Below are 14,269 nucleotides of genomic sequence, written 5' to 3' on the forward strand. Positions count from 1 at the left end.
AAAAAAAATGTAAATGCATAAATGAATGAGTGCAATAGAAAAATTGAAAACAATTCAACTTCAACACAGCCACAGTTGAATACATTGAATGATGTTGACAAAGTCATTGCGATATCGATATCCATTACCAATTCCGAGCTCATTGAAAATGCACACAATGCGATACGGGTATGTAAAAGAAAGTAGAACACAAGTCAACGCAGATTGTAAGCGAAGGCAGCGCGGAAACACCGACGCCAATACATAGCATCGTGAGCAGTAAACAAATAAGAAATGAGCAGTTCAAAAGCGCCCACATGTAAATCCAGGATATGCGAAATACACCGACATGGGTATACAATGTAATATTAGATATGCATTTACCGTTGTTTGCAGTTGATTGGTACTATCGGCCAGCACTCAGCTAACAATGTTGTTATTACTGCTGTTTACAAAAGTGCAAGGAGTGGAGTACGATAGCAATTTTATGGGCTATTGCCGGTAACTGTTGCTGAGCTGCACGACGAGATCTGCTCCTTACTTATGTGTACTTGAATTACCCATACATGCATACGTATATACTTATATACGTACTATACATATAAATCCCTGCAGGCCAACTGTCTAGCTCTGAATGGGTCTGCTTCTGCTACATTTAGAACCACTACTCATTGAGTAGTACTCAATGGAAATTGTCGCCCGCTGCATTAAGTTTTCCAATAGTTCCCAAAGAGTTCTAAAATCGATAGATGAAATAGTCCCCACCAGTGTCGTCAGGAATACTTGCGCTGCGACCTAAGAAGATCTATTGTGCTAAACCCTGATTGTAATCACTCCAATCTTAGGCTATTTAAGAAGTTAAGCACTTTGAGAAGGGTGCCATGCTCCAAAATTTGGATTGAGAAGACAAACGTTCCCCAAGGTGTATCAGTCTGCTGTACATGATACGTGGGCGGTCACATAGAATATGCTCTGAGGTTTCCTCCAACGGCACACAAATCCTGCAGTCTGTCTCCTCAGAAAGCACAATTTTATTCAAATCGTACCTTAACTTGCAGTGTCCTGTCAGGTACCCCATAAGAGTTCTAAGACCCTCCCGGCTAAGTTAAAGGAGTCTTTCGGAGATCCTTTTGGAATGAGTTATGGATCTCCGCCATTGGGTAGCTTCCAAGTAGTTCTGCTGTGTATTCTTTAGATGTACCGCAGAAATGTGCGGGACCATGCATGCACATTTGGGTTTCACGCTTGGCGAAATATTTAGACCATTCGTTACCAGAGCTATTGTGGCCTAACAGGCGGTTCATAAGAGTTTTACAACTATCCGCAACTCTAAGGCCTTTGTCGGTATACGTCGGTATACCAAATTAAGGACTCTTCGACAATCTTAATTATTATCGCTTCACGGCAGTTCCTTTCAGGAATTATGGCCTTGTAGGGTTTGTAGAAGGATAACATCGGTAGCCTGATGTTCGTGAGATTGATAGAGGGAACATCCACGAATTACTTAAGAACCTCCAAACTGCTCAAGGTGGCACCCGCGTTTACTTTCATAGCTTTGTCCACGAGACTAGTGCCGCATATGTAACCACGGGTTTGACACCGTGTTAACAAAAACAAAAACTCACCACGGCATGGCCGTGACGTAGACATTGCTTCTCTCTCTCTCTATCAACAGCAAACTTGATATGTTTCTACGCACTTCTACGCTCTGATTGCATAAAACGCCCTTTTAGCCTTGTTGAAAACATTCGAGATGTGAGTTCCAATTGAGCATTCGGCCAGAGATACCCATAGATACTTCGCCTTTTCTGAGAACTCAGTTTCTGTCCCTGCCAAGGTGGGTCTAGTAATGTTGACTTTTTTTCTATTTTTTGGTAAATGGGATAGTAGTGGACTTCAGTGGGTTTATTGAGAAGCCCTTTTCAGCACATCAGTATTCAGTACATATGCATACATACATATGTTTTGTAGTTCAATAATTTTAAATTAACTTGTAGGCACATAGAGTAACTATATAAGGATGTTGATATTGTATATTGACAATAATATGGGTATACGATTGTACTTACGAATCAGGTATATCTACATGTTTGCGGTCGCCGTTATATGAACGCACCGTTGAAATATACGTGTAAAAGGTCGTCAACATGTTTGGATATATGTACATATTTTCTATTATTGTCGCGGAACGTACTAAAATTCAATCTAGCCTACCAACCTACCAAATGGAAACCGTACCAGTTTTGATAGCAAAAGCCCATGTGAGGCAACACTGGTCCCTACTGCATTACATATTCTTAAGTTATATATTCTAGTTCTAAATTCCGCAGTTTCGATCTATAGTTTTCTTTACATCCATTTGTTTATAGTTCCATACCAGTTCTTTAGTGTGCAAAAGAAGCTTGCAATTATTTTTTAGTTTCCAGAAATTCCTCTCGAATGCGGTCAGACGCAATATGTCAAACTTTTGTTTTGTGCTTCCAAACTAAGTAAAGGCATTTGAGAAGTGCGGAACGAAAGCGTATTCGAACGAAAAAATCGCAAAATAAAAGTCTATTTAAAGTAAATAAAAGATGGCTTGTAGCCACCGCTTCATCAATTTTTCTATAGCTCCAAACCAATTTCTCAATTTGTCAACTTAGGTTTACATACATATGTACATATATTTGTAATGAACAGTTTTTGTATTAATTGAGAAATATCACATTTTCTGTGAATATAAAATTGGTAGCTCGTAAGTTTAGAAAACGATAATTTTTTTTGTGTCATGCATCAAAATATAATAAAAAAAATGGGCTTAGCAACTTTTCGCTCCCACCTAACGATATGTGGTTTTAAAAAGTCAAATGTGCCTTCTTTCTAAAAGTATCACAAATATTTCGGTGCTTTTGAACTGGAGAGGAACTAGTTACTAACGGACTGGCTCGTTTTCGGCAATACAAAACTAACTAGTAGTGAATTTGAAATGTGGTTCACTAGTTCCCTGCAGGGAATGCGTGTGCATACAAAATCATGGGTACATGCATACATAACTAAGTATAAGCAGATACAAGTCGAATGAATGTATATATGTATGCATTTGCTTGGGGCAAAGAATGCAAAGTAGTTAGCTTTACAGAATCGATGAAGTGATGAAATAACCATTTCATAGACGAGGTTGTGAAAACAACAAATGCAACAAACTGGTCATAACTCAAAAACTTTAAACGTTCAGGAGAGCCAAAAAAATGTTTACGCCGGAACGATTATAATATTTCATGAAATTAATGGAGGTTTTAATCAAGTTTTGTGTTTTTTACTCTGCAGGGAAAGCGCGAACTAGTGAATCAAATTTCTAGTTCCGTACTAGATCTTTGTCGCCAAAAACGAACCAGTCCAATAGCCCAACTATATCCCAACCAGTCCAAAATCAGCGAAATGTTTTACTTTTAAAAAACTATTTTATTTCACTTTTTTCATTATAAATCTATATCTAAGGTGGCGAATATAGAACTGGTTCGGAAGTACCAAAAAAGGGATGCAGCGGGGGGCTTCTTTACTCTACATAGATTTTTGTTTGACGGCTTTTTCGTTCAAATGCGCTTTCATTTTGCACTTCGCAGATTCTTTTCTGTTAACATTTTAACATCTTGAGATGAATTTTAATTTGATTCTGAATAAAAAAAAACTAATTGCCGAAATTATCGAAATTATAAATTACATTTAGTTTGCATGAAATACGTAAAATGAACATGAAGAGATTCCGGGCATGCGTAGTTTTTTCCCAGTAGAAATAGTTACAAATCGGTTCTCGTAGACAAACAGATCTGACACCTCGTAATCAGATTTTTATGAAAATTTCCATGTATGCAGTTATGTAGCTCATTCAAGTGTGCAAGTTTGAAATTGCTAGAAAAACGCGTAAGTATGTTCAACAAATATTTTTTGTATGGAGAAAGTGAGCAACACCTTCCACTAAAAAAATTGCCATATATTGTGTTTTATGTACGTTTAAATCCGGAAAATAAAACATTTGTTTATAATATTTCAGAGAACCTTTCCGATGAGTGGAAATTTCAGTTAAACTCTCGACAATGCCCCACTGTGTTATCGTACAAACATAAGCGCTATCGCCTATCAAAATATACACAATTTATTTTAGTGTAAGCAACAATGACAAAGTTAGCAATGTCAACCACAACTAAAATAAATTTCTTAGTGGTTTTTGGTGATATTGCCAATGAATGTACAACGAACGTTTTGGTGTGTCACGCTTTTCCGAAATATGTACATATGTATGTAGCTCGATTGTTGGCTTTTTAGTATTTACATAAATACATGTTTATCTATTTTAACAAAGAAAGATAGTCAGTGTGACAAACAAACCTAATAAAATTTGAAAATGCAGTTAATGTCATATTTTGACGCCAAAATTTGGCGACAATTTTGACACAACTTTATCTCCTTTATCCATGCCTTTACCGATGATATTATGAGCCAAAAACAGACTAATAGCCGATTTATCAGCGCTGGTACTAGGGATGGGTAGTGGGGGGTTGAAATTCAATTTTTTCCGAATTTCGAACATTGCCCAACCATTCGATTATTCGATTCGACATGTGGTGGTGCAAATTCGATTTAATTCGAATTTTTTCGAATTTTCCAAAAAATTTTTTTATTGAAACTTCTTAATCGAGTTCGGAGATGTTTGCGTTAAATATTTAACACCAAGTCATAAAATCTGTATCGTTCGTTCAATTTAAAAAAAATAAGGTGTCAAATTAAAGGCTTGTGCTTTGGGTCTGCAACGTAGTTTTAATTCTATGGTTGCCAAAGGTTAGAAAATCAAATTCAAATAATCGTGTAATAATAAATATTTAACACCAAGTCATAAAATCTATCTTTTCTTCGATTTTCAAAAAGGAGGTAGGTGTCAAATGAAAGGGCTTGCCCTGTAGATGTGTAATATGGTTTTAGTTTTGTGCCATATGTAAGAAAATCAAAATCAAATTATTTCATAAGTTAAATAAATTAGCCCAATATGGGTATCAATCGAAATGGTTTTGAATAAACTTTATTTTTTAATTACATTTAGGAGGGGTACCACCTGTCTAATTTAGTTAAAGAAGTGTTGTGCTTAAAATACTATGCCACAATTAAAATATTTTTGAGGTGCTTGAAGAGAGTGGCCACCTGTCTAAAAAGTTAAACTCAAATTACGCTGTGGGACAGCCGAAACCAGCCCGGACTTTGTTAACATTTTGTGAAAGTATACCAATCCAGTAATCAAACACTCGGTGGATTTGCAAAAGTAAGCTGGTATTTTTATTTAATGGCCTACTAAAGTTTTCATGTCTCGGCCTAAGGAGTTTTCAAAAAAGTTGAAAAAATAGTTAAAATAAATGTCTGAGCGAAATTAAACGTCAAGGCATATATAATAAAATTTCATGGGAAATATTTTCGTAAAAATTTTAACCCAAAAACTCTCGCCTAAAAGGGTCATTTTGACCCTTACTTCAAGAAATCCTGCAAAAAGCAAATTTGGAAAGTCGTTAGAGGATTGATACATTCTAAAAAAATATTCTCCGGAAAATTTTACCAGGGGCCCTCTCAGGCAAAAGCTTCATGCCACCAACGCAAAAAAACAGGAACCAAAAATAACTGTTATCTCGAATTTACAAATTGAAAACGTTACCTGAATTCTGAATTCTGTTTCATAACGGTTATTAGATGAGGAATATTTTTTTCGTTGCTGTTAAGAGTTATTTCCCAACGTTTATTTTTTAAGTTGCTCGATAACAGTTATTCCCAACGTTTATTTTTTACGTTGCTCGACAACAGTTATTGTCCGACGTTTATTTTTACGTTATCTGATAAGAGTTATTTCACTCTCTCACTTTTATTTCATCATTTTTATCCTATTCTCCACTTCTATCTATATCGATATCCTAATCTTACAACGTTTATCAGACAACGTAAAAAATAAACGTTTGAAAAAAACTCTTATCCAGCAACTTAAAAAATTAACGTTGGCAAATAACTGTTATCGGCAACGGAACAAATATTTCTCCTGCATAACCGTTATCAAGCAACGTAAAAAATAAACGTTGGGTTATAACTCTTATCGATGAAATAAAAAATATTTCTCATCTAATAACTGTTATGGAGCAACGTTTTTGCTATAAAACTTATAACTGTTATGTCCCTGAAAAAAACAGTTTTTTGCAAAAAATTTCTTAAATTTGAGTTCGGAATAACAGTTCCTTCTTGGCAAAGATTTTGTGCCCCGATATCAGATCGAAAAATATGTATTCTTTTTACTTGCATCCCTAAGACAAATGGAGTGCCACCCACAGTGATGGCAAATTTAGTCAGAAAGAAGAAAGTTGAAGAGTTGATTTGTTTTGGAAACAAAGACGAAATTCGATTTTTTCTAGAAAAATTCGATTTGATCCGAATTTAAGCAGCACAATGTTCGATTCCAAAAGTTCGCCGTTTTGGAGCTATAATTCGATTAAAATTCGAATATCGAAGCTTCGAATATCGAATTTACCCATTCCTAGCCGTAACACGACTAAAGACCTATCCAGATCCAAATCAATCGATAGACCGTCTTTTAATCCCATTTGGCAATGTGTTTTCAATTATTTGACGACAAATGCCACTGAATTTGACATGGTGAAAATCAGCCTTAAGAGAAAGATATGACTGCCATGCAATAACAGTGATGTAAACTAAATCAAATGATTTTATTCGGTAGCACAGTTGGAGATGGTTTAAAAAAAGCATTAAATGTCAGAGCAAAACCTAAGTAAAATTTGTAAAATATTAAAGTATGCTGGAATATTTTTGTATGTGGAAGAAAATGGTGGACACCGCCAGCAAAAAAAAATTAGCAACCATCAACAAGATTTTTAAGCTATAAACTTGCACTTTGTTGTACTGAAATTTAATGGGCTCAAAAACTGCATACCAAGCATTATGCTACAAATTTTGATTAAAAATTTCGGCGTTTTGTTGAAAATATACTGATTTTTTATAACTTTTGTATAAAGTTGGAAATTTGGATTTATAGTTGTATGTTAGGGCGGGTCAATTGGTATGGTAGATTTTTTCGATTTTGCGCGTATAGCGCTGAAGAACCCATGGATCTAAAATCAGTTTGTTGTTTGCTAAATTGCGAAAATGGGTTTCTTAGCATTTTGCTGTAGTGTTGTAAAGAAGCGCTTAAATTTTGTATAAAGACATGCTATATGGGGTTTTTTGGTATAAGGAGTCCATTTGTGCATTTATCTTTTTCTGAAAACTTCCACCAGAGGGCGCAACAGTCTTTCACATTTTCTTCGAAGGATACTTTCGTAATTTGGCAAACTTCAAATCGATTTTAGACCCATGGTTTCTTCCGAAAATTTGCTTATAAGTATATGTAGATTCCTATTATGCTATGTGGGCATAGTAAAAAAAATGTATGCCTATGATCCTTGTTATATGTATAATGAGCAACTCTTTTATAAAAAAAACAACGGCTTATAGTATACCCGCGGATTTTCCCTAATGTTTTTATACATACATACATATATCTGAAGACTTTGAAGAATTCTGGTAAACACAGAACCCAAACTAAGTATACCAAAATCTATTGTGCAATCTAAGCAAGCATTCCACTAAAAATTCTCTCGTTGCATATTACAAGGCTGAAATTTTCTTGGAAGCGGACGAACTCTGAAGATTTGCTTGTAAATTTTGTAAAATATTTTTTAATTTTTTCTCTATGAGACGTAAAAACACTTTATTTACAAAACAAACGTCGGCTTTTTAGAAAATGAAAACAGTATAAAGAGAACCTGTGAGTGCGAAAAAACATGTTTTACATGGCAGCGAAATGAGACCCTAACAAAAATCATAAATTGCTTGATCTCTCTGAGCAAAAAACATTAGAAACTATACAAGAGTCAAGGATGTAGTGAAATATGTTCAAATACTTTAACCAAGATGTTTTAAACTTTAAAAAAGAAAAGTTAATGCTATGGCTTTCCCAAAATTTGCTTGCAAAAAATTCATTTCACACTCAGAAAAAAGTCAGCCAAATATATTTCTCTCAACACATGATTTGGTAATTATAACCAAATAGTGTAACTATAACCAAATCATGTGTTGATATAAACATATTTGGTTGACGTAACTAAACTCTTTTCTCAGTGCAGTTTTGTAGAACGATTGGGGGAAATATTTTTCATTAGGGGCCCAGAAAAGGACTTCTAACTACTCCTACTAAAAACATTACTCAAATTATCTCAACAAAGTTCCCAAATACATAATTATTTTTTATAAAGTCTTCTGCACTAAGACCGAAAATTTGATGGCCTGCTTTCACTATGGACATATGTAAGTATTATCCATAAACATTTTTTTTGCCGATTTCGATAATATCTATGTGAGTGGAAAAACAATGTTTATTGCATCCAAATGCATAGCTGTTTCGTTTTATTGCCTCAGTCTTTATTTAATTCCGCACACGTTATCTAATAAGGGAGTGAAGCGGGTCTAAAACCTCGAAAAACTTTCCTGTTATCACAAGTTAAGAAGATAAGATAGCAACCTGCGCTGTATCGCGCTCACTTTGGCCAATGCAGGATGCGCTAAGAACAAGAAGTTTACTAAGGCATTCAAAGTTAAAGTTAAGGTTTCTGACAAGAAAACTAATGGAATACTGAACCATTGACCACATGGCTGCCAATGAGGGATATAATCCGTCCAGCACTTCCAAGGCGAGAGCTCCGCAATCAAGAGAAAACGACTCAATTTTCTGGGGGACTACTTCTTATAAAGCTCAGAGAGCTTACGGAAAACTCGGCTAGTGGGTTTGCCAGGGTTCGCAAGAGTATCAGGGATGTAGGGATATGGGCGGGTATCATAATGGACCTATGCGATTTCCAAGTGAACTCTTATCACAGCTGCTGCACTACCTAACCTCACCTAGGGGTGGTTGAACACAAAATGTAAAAATACAAATAATATTTATGCTTTTATTTGTGTTTTTTTTTCGATATAAAGGTGCCGTTGACTAATCGCCGAGTGTGCGCAAAATAAATCGGGGGAAAATGCAGGACCATCCTATAGATGGTGGTAACTGATGGCTTCAGATGTGGCGAATTCATCGTATACCATCTGTGTATATCCAAAACTATGCATGTATGCCCTAACCTAATCGGAGTGAGATGGCGTCACGGTCTGAAGTCGACCATTGTTCATCAGTCAACTCTCTATTCTGCAGAGAAGTTATTCTAGGATAGGAAACTTATAGCAGATTGAGAACTTTTTCGTTGATGTTCGACATGAAAAGAACATTAACACACTTACATATAAAGAAACAATTGAAGAGACACACACAAACCAATGACAAAGAAAGCAACGAAACATCTAGGTATATTAGGGTGGAACGAAATAAATCAGTTTTTTTCGAATTACGAAATTCTAATAAAGCGGAAAAGTTGTGTAACTTGATCAAATTGAGCCGAGTTGAAAAATTTTTTTATCGATAATATTTACGGTCTAAAATTATAGTTCTTTTATATAAAAATGTTTTCAAAATTTTCTAGAAAGATTTTGAGTATGCGGTATTGTAGCCCATTAGATTTTGGTACAAGTTTCAAGTTGCTGCCAGTCCTCCATATAAAAACAAATTGTAAAGCATGTTTTTTATGGAAAAACTGCGTGGCATTGTCAGCAAAAAATAAATAAAACATGCAAAAATTAATGCGATTTTCAGAAACTTGAATTCTACAGTTTTTTATACCAAAATTGAATGGGCCACAAAACTACATATTCAATATCTTTATTGAAAATCTAAAAAAAGTATGAAAGAACCATATTTTGATAGAGTTTTCTAAACTGTAAAGCTGTTGGGGCGATCGTAAATATCATCCGATTGGAAAGCGGCTTAACACGGCTCAGCTCGATCATGTAACGCAACTTTTCCGCTTAATTAGAATTTGTAAAACGAAAAATTAATTTTTTTTGCTCTACCCTAATGAACATCTAGCAACATTCATACATACATACATACACATGTCACGTGTGCGTATGTATGCAGTTTTCCCACTTACATTTGCTTGTGGCACACTACACACACCCAATCGGTGGTACGTGAGGTGAACTCGCGGCATGCTTTGCACACGCGCAACTTGCAGACGCGGCACGGTGCTCCACGATTCGTGATGCGTCCCAGCTCGGTGTTGCAACGCGCGCAATGACGATTCGATTCGCAATGCAACAGCGGGTGGTGCTGATGGTGTTGACTGGGGTAGTGGGTGGCTGTGGTCGTTGTGGTGGTGCATATTGTTGTTGTTGCTGTTGATGCCATATTGTGATTGTTCTGTTCGTACTGTTGGTTTTCTTGTTGCAGTGGTTGTTGTGCATTATTTTGTGTGGCATCAAGTGCACCGCCCATGCGCAGCGCGCCCTTCCGACGCAACGAATACAATTCGGCACGCAAAAGCCTGTCGGGTGTTTATTCAATGGATGATGCATGCATGGGAGTTGAGATTAAAAAATCATGTATGCGTATGTGTGTGTGTGTGTGTGTGAATATATGATTTTTGTGCGTCAATGTGTGCGTGGGTTTGCGTGTGCGAAACAGTTGGAGTGGTGCGTGTTGGTCGATTGGAAGAATTCCCAGGTGAGGTCGCGTCAGTGTTTGCGGTTAATCAACGCCAAAGTTTCGAAAGACAGCAACAGTTTGCATGGTCGTAGGAAGTGTGGGTGTTTGTATGTGCGTGTTTGGGAAAGAGGTGCGTGTGAGTGGACGTTTGGTTCGTGGTCAAATTTCGTTGCGAAATATTTTTGGTTTGTCCAGTGTTCCCGTTAAGTTGAAGAGCGCAGTGGTGTTTGTTGTTGTTGTTGTTGTTCAAATTAGTGGTTTCAGATGGAAGTAAGCATGCGTATGTTTTTATAATTTTTTTTCGTTTTTGTTGTTGTCATTCATTTGGTTGGTGTCATGTTGGCGTGTCAAACAATTAAAATGGGAAATGGGAAAGAAAGAGAAATAGGAACCCAAATAGAGAGAAAACGAGAAAGCAGTGCAGGGAAAAGAGATAAAAAGAGAAGAAAAATAGTATTAGTAAGTTTAGTTTTGGTAAGGATATATTTTTATTTCGTAAGTTGTACTATTTGTTATTGAATTAGTTTATAAGCTAAGGAATTCCCCTAATTTTGCTGCTTTTTATTTGTATCAGTACAATTTTGTCGCTTTCAGGTTTCAAACATTTTTTTTGTTGTCTTAAAACTAAAAAAAAATATATAATATGTGAACTTTTGCTAGCCAACTTAATTAAAATTAATATGTAGTTTGAGAATATTAATGCACTTAATACATATGTTTTTTTAAAAGATATGAAAATTTTGCTTATATCCGGTAGCTTTTAACGACAAAAAGTAAACAAGAGCATACCTCTATCTCGACAAACAACTAAAAAATGTAGTAAAAAACATAAAGCAAGGTGTCGAAAATCGTGTTTTTGCAAAAATATTTGTTGTGGAAGATTTTTCTTTAAGGCGACAAATCTCTAGAAATGGGCGTGGCAGTTTTAGAACTAAAGTTAACAAAACGCAGATTTTATTGCGGATTTCTGCCGAATATACCATTTTTATGAATATTTGTTCCACACATTTTTTTAAATCTAATCTCTAGAAATGGGCATGGTAATTTTAGAAACAAAATCAAATAAATTTAAATCTTATTGTGGAGTTCGGGAGAAAATCTATTCCACAACTTTTTTTTGTACGGAGAGTCTCCTTTTTTTTTTGAAGTTATTGAAAATGCGTATTTAAACAAATTTTTTACAAGCTACATAATAGTAAGATGGGGTATAATCCGACCATTCACTTCAAATCGTAGCTTTCCCACTTCACTTACAGTGAGAAACTATTTAGGAAGATGTACTTTACTTTTGAGTTTTGAAGTTTTTTCGTATAGAGTTTTCATATTTTGTTTTATATTACCCACAGTGTTTATTATTTTTGTTTGGACCATTCGGCTTTTAAAACCGATAATTTCAAATCGGGTGTTTCAGAGGTCGGCAAACGGCTTGAAAATTCGATTATTTATCGATTTTGTTATCGATTATGTTTTCGATTTTGATATCGACTATTTATCGATTTTGTTATGGATATTTATATTGATTTTGATAACGACTATTTATCGATTTTGTTATGGATATTTATATTGATTTTGTTATCGAGATATTTATCGATTTTGTTATCGAAAATTTTAACGAATTTGACATCGATTTTGTAATCGATATTTTTATTTTATTTGTTATCGATATCAATTGCATCCATTCACCCTGTACCTCTAAAAGAGTTCTCTGTGCAGATCTGATCTCCTTCACAAAAAATTGCTTCACGTATTCAAGCACCCATATTTTATTACATAAATATGTATGTATTTCATTTACCGAAGTCCCTTAATTTTAGTTGAATATGACGTTTTAAACGGGTGGCAATACTCCTACATATTTATTAGGAATGGAGCCTTTTCAAACCAATTTATAGTAATACCCATAATTTAATAACTGATTTAACTTATTAAATTATTTTAACAAAATTTTTAACAGGCAGCAACACTTAAAAAAATTAAAACTTAGTACACATCTACAGGCCAAGCGCTTTAATATCACACCCAATTTTTGGAAATCGAACGAATGCAAACCTGATCACATTCACAAAAAAATTGGTCTTCGCGTATTATAAGTACAATCTAAACCCGTAAAGAGAACATAAAACTTCACGTGCTGTTTGACCTGCCTATGTGAAGGTTCCAAATACTACGTTCGGGTTGCTTGATACTTAAGTATGTGAGCATAGCGGAACATGTATTTGGTGAAGGAGAGCGCCATCGAGTAACATCGTTCAGGTACGCTCATTTGGGATGTTCTCTCCTTTAGCTTCTTTATTTTTGGGTACCGCAAGCATGTGTTCCTATTTTTCGATTGAATGTGTAAAAAAAATCTATTAAAACCTGGGTCGCCCTAATGTACTTAAATTGCATGTATATATGTATATATACATACGTATTTAAAGTACTTTTGAAATTGTTGGTATATTTTTATTAAAAAATCTTTTGGCAGCAAATCTATTCCTGCACTTACATACATCTACGGAGTCATTAATCATCTTGACAACGGTTGAGAAAAATAAACGCACACACATTCTTATTATTTTTATTTTATTTGTGTGTTTCGAGTTTGTCGCAGTCAGGTGTTTTTTAATTTACTTGCCAGGAACCCAACCGTTGAAATTAGGACACAACCAGCTAATTTTAGAGAAACCGAAACCTTGATGTCAAGTACTTAGAATTTGTTGATTAAATTGGAAAATTATGTATATGAAGATTTAGCAGTTTTCTCCTAATTGAAAGAGTTTGCGAAAGGAATATATGTACATACCTAACTATAACAAGAAAGTCTAAGTTCGGGCGGAGCCGAACATTAAATACCCGGCGCAAGTGTTAAATATATGTTTTTTCACCCTTCCGAAACCTTCCGCTAGATGGTAAGCCGAGGTGTATCAATTTTGAGTAAATTAGCGTCCTTCAATTTCGAAATATTGAAGTTTCAAGCATTTCTTAAATTTACCGTTATATGAGAATCGGCCGTTATTTTAGTCCGATTTCAATAATTTTCAACGTTTTGCTTACACGTGGCAAGTACAATAACCATACCGAGTTTGGTACAAATTGGTAGAACGGTTACCGATATACTTATATGTGATCATAAGTGGGCGGTGCCACGCCCATTTTCCAAAATTTTACCATAAACGTATTTCTTGGTAAAGAATTGTTGCAAGCATCAATTTTGAATAAATTAGCTTCAATATTTAATGATTTATCGAAGATTTTGTATTTCTCTAAATTACCGTTATATGGGATGTGGGCGTGGTTATTGTCCGATTTTAAAAAGTTTCGGCGGTTTTTTATGCTGTACTAAGGCCAATAACTGTGCCAAGTTTGGAAGAAATTGGTGCAGCGGTTACCAAGATATACACATGTAACCATAAGTGGGCGTGGCTACGCCCATTTTCCAAAAATTTATAATATTCTTATTTTTCGTCTAAAAATTATTGTAAATATCAATTTTGAGTGAATTATCTTCAGTAGTTACTAAAATATCGCAGTTTTCGTATTTCTGGAAATTACCGTTATATGGGAAGTGGGCGTGGTTAAAGTCCGATTTCGCCCATTTTCAATACCAACCTACCTTGGATTAAGGGAAACCTACATACCAAATTTCGTTGAGATATCTCAATTTTTGCT

General features: G+C 35.2%; 1 protein-coding gene across 1 annotated transcript in view; it reads right to left on the reverse strand.

Moving 5' to 3' along the window:
- LOC118738295 (pneumococcal serine-rich repeat protein-like) overlaps positions 1 to 10,459 on the reverse strand; it is a gene marked incomplete at its 5' end in the record, with an annotated part of 86,697 nt that extends 76,238 nt beyond the window's left edge. Inside the window, 1 exon segment of the mRNA XM_036469218.1 lies at positions 10,065 to 10,459. Within this exon segment, the coding sequence (XP_036325111.1) occupies positions 10,065 to 10,408 (344 nt within the window).
- Between the last annotated feature and the right edge of the window lie 3,810 nt (positions 10,460 to 14,269).

This window comes from Rhagoletis pomonella, unplaced genomic scaffold (genome assembly GCF_013731165.1).
Source record: "Rhagoletis pomonella isolate Grant_MI unplaced genomic scaffold, Rhpom_1.0 Rhpom_scaffold_00004, whole genome shotgun sequence".
NCBI lineage: Eukaryota > Metazoa > Arthropoda > Insecta > Diptera > Tephritidae > Rhagoletis > Rhagoletis pomonella.